The sequence below is a fragment of the Podarcis cretensis genome (genome assembly GCF_951804945.1).
Source record: "Podarcis cretensis genome assembly, chromosome: 6".
Classification (NCBI taxonomy): Eukaryota; Metazoa; Chordata; class Lepidosauria; order Squamata; family Lacertidae; genus Podarcis; species Podarcis cretensis.
In genome coordinates this window covers 9,457,251-9,460,420 of record NC_137175.1, presented here as the reverse complement: position 1 = coordinate 9,460,420, position 3,170 = coordinate 9,457,251, and the positions used below count along the sequence as shown (strand labels likewise).

Sequence of the window (3,170 nt, the reverse complement as noted above, 5' to 3'; positions counted from 1 at the left end):
CACCCCCTAAATCTGGCCCACTCCAATTCCAAATATATTTTCCTTGCAATAAAACTTCACTTAAAATCAGCAAAACTTACTACCAACTACCAGGAAAAAAATTGCTTCCTACAAGCACAATCCAAATTTATGCAATCACACAGACAATTTTACATGATTGTTCACTCAAGAGGCAGCCAGTCCTCCACAGTTCAATTGGAGTTACTTGGGTGTAAGCATGCACAGGTATAATTTTCTTCATTTTCAGTGGAAGAATCAACTCTTCGTTTTAATTGTCTCCCACTGAAATCAACAAGAGGGCTTAAATCTGGCCAGGTTATGCCCTTGGTATTTAGGAAGACGGTGGAAGATTTACTCAGTTCAGTGCCATCCATGTCTCTTTTTAGGATTGGTTTGCTTAGCAAACTGACCTTCTGAGAGATTTAGGACAGAACCCAAGTTAGTTGATGTCCTTTTTATTTATTATAAATACATATAAATAAGCTCAATGAATTTTTAGTTTCCTTGTTTACCAAGATGTGTGGCCGACTTTGAAAAGTGGTCCTGCCAAAGCTCAGAAACAGGCAAAAAAGAGAAAGAGCGAAAGAGCGAGAGACAGAGAGCAGGCAACAGCGTACAATAGAAAGACTGTAGTCAAAAGTCCAAGAATGGGTTCAATGCTTAAAAATATGTGTGTGTGTATAAATAAGTTGACCAACCCATTAAGAAGTGTTCTTGAATTTCACAAGCGGCACCCAAAATGAAAATGAAAAAAAATATATAGAAAGATCAGGTGTCATTTGAATGTTTGATTGTACAGATACTGCCAATTATATCTGGAGGATATTTTCCATTTTTAGTAACTTTTGCATTCTGTAAACATTGCATAGTTTGTACACAAGTCGGTTCATTCCAGAGAGACTCTCACTGCAGTTTCCTTTCCAAAACCTCCCCTTCTCTTTTACTCTAGGTATAGAGACATATTTCAAAGCCTGGCTTAAGGCAGCCTGAAAACGAGAATAATAATAATAGTAGTAGCAATAAAAAGTTATGCACAAAATTAATCCGTGACAGATCTGAGAGAGGAAAGGGGGAAAAAAATCTACAGAGAGTTTGGGGAAGAAGGTGAAATGGTTAAACCATGGTTTGCGTGTGTGCATGGAGAGGTGAGGAAGGAGAATCCGGATTATTTTCACAGGGGAGACGATGGAAAGCAAAAGAAGCTGGGAAAGCAGCTGAAAGCAAAAAAAAAAAAAAAAAAAAATGCAACTTAACTGATGGCAAGAAGGCGGGGCTGATGGAGTGAAAAGGGGAGTCGGGTGGGGGTTTTTTTGGAGTTTGTTCTAAGGTCAAACGGCTACATCAAGGTTTTTCGTTGCAGTGTTTGCAAAGGCCAGAGGTGGCCCCGGGGAAGGCAGTGCATTTCTCGGGGCAGCTGGTCAAAGCAGCGCCCGTGAAAGGGTAGACGGCGGCCGACTGTCCGAAGGGGGCCAGCGCGGCCGGGATGGGCGTGCTGAGCGTCTGGCCTTGGTTGAGGTAGGCCACGAGGCGCCGCATCTCTTCCAGGGCCTGCGCCTGCATCAGGATGTAGTTCTTGGCAAGGAGGAGCGTGGCGATTTTGGAGAGCTTGCGCACCGACGGGCTGTGCGCGTAAGGGATGACGGAGCGCAAGCCGTCCAGGGCGTCGTTCAGGTCGTGCATCCTGCGCCGCTCGCGGGCGTTGATGCTGAGGCGCAGCGAGCGCTGCTCCTTGGGCTTCTTGGTCCCCCCGAGGGCACCGGGCGCCTTCAGCTTGCCGTCGCGCTCAAACGCCGGGCTGCCCTCCTTGGCGCCGTCGAAGGCGTCCTCCTCGTCGCAGCTCTGCTCGCCGCTGCTCTCCGCCGACTTCCCCAGCTGCGCGGCATGGAAGTCCAGGCCGCCCGCGCCGCCGGGGTACCCGCGCCCGGCCTCGCCGCCTCGCACGGCGCCGTAGGCGAACGCCGTCTGATTGTAGCTCTGCGCCAGAGCCAGGTACGACTCTCCGCCCAAGGACTTGAGTTCGGCCATGGCTTTCTCCGGCAGCTCCGCCGAGCCGGCGAAGAGCTGCGCGCCCGGAGCCACGCTCATCGGCGCCGCCGCCCGTCGGAGCTCTCTCCACAGCGCCGAGCCGGCCGGGGACCGGAGGGAAGCTACGTGCGCCCCTTTGCGCGAAGAAGAAGAGCAGGAGGGTGCCCGCTTTGCTCCGCTCGGAGCCCCGCGGCCCTCTTACCGGACCCCGGGGCGTGCGCTCTTGCGCCGGGATGGGCGAAGAAGACGTGCGCCCCCTTCGCTTTTCCGTGCCTCACCTCGGGGCAGGGAGAGTCCTGCACGCCCCTTCTAGGGATGGCTTTGTGCCCCACTCGAGGATCGTCTAGGTGCTGAGGTCTTCTCCCGGGATCGGGTGCTGATCGCCTTTGTAATCTGTGCGCACCGCTCCTGCGCTCCGGACGCGCGCTTCCCTCTTCCTTCCTGCTGCCGTCTGGGATCCGGAGCCGGGGGCTTCGCGGCGCTCTCGCTTCGCCCGATTCCCTCTTGGATCCAAACCGGAGTGTTTGGGTGGTTGCTGCGGTAGTGGGGTGTTTCTCTCCGCTTCGCCTCCCCACTTCTCTGCCTAGCTTGGGGCGGCGGCGGCGGCTGGTCGCGCTTTCTGCTGTCCCTCTCCTAACAGAGTGAAAGACTGGTCCTGTTGGATGCGCTCGCTCGTTCCGGAGCCAGCTGGCACCGCGCGGTGCCCTGACCGGGGGCGGGATATTAATCATTGCCCAAGTTGCCCATTATATGGCAGCGAGGGGCCCGCCGGGACTCAGCAGCCGTCCAATCAGAGCGATCTGCTTAATTAATGGCATTTTAAAATCATCAGGAAAAGAGAAGGCAAAAGTGCCTGGTCAAGGAGGAGTGCCATTTAGCCGCATCCCAGAAACTGAAGACTCGCCTTCCTTGGCTAAGCAGGGATCACCCTGTCTCGGTGGAGAATTGCGACCTGCAACCAAGAGCTTTCCTGAGCTTTTTTTTTTTTTACTGTATTTCTTTTAATACCCTACAGCTTAATTAGAATGACAAACCCAGGTAGCATTTTACTGGCCTGGTCAGTGAACCCATGATCTCTTTTTAGGTAAACTAGTACAGTGGTACCTCGGGTTACATATGCTTCAGGTTACAGACTCCGCTAACCC

The 3,170-nt window shown here is 52.7% G+C and overlaps 1 protein-coding gene across 1 annotated transcript; it reads right to left on the bottom strand.

Annotated features, from left to right (window-relative positions):
- Nucleotides 1-489: 489 nt before the first annotated feature.
- BHLHE23 (basic helix-loop-helix family member e23) lies at nucleotides 490-2,875 on the bottom strand. Its single transcript, XM_079979971.1, has one exon. It carries the CDS (start codon nucleotides 2,083-2,085, stop codon nucleotides 1,342-1,344), a length of 744 nt encoding a protein of 247 aa, XP_079836097.1. The 5' UTR covers nucleotides 2,086-2,875; the 3' UTR covers nucleotides 490-1,341.
- Between the last annotated feature and the right edge of the window lie 295 nt (nucleotides 2,876-3,170).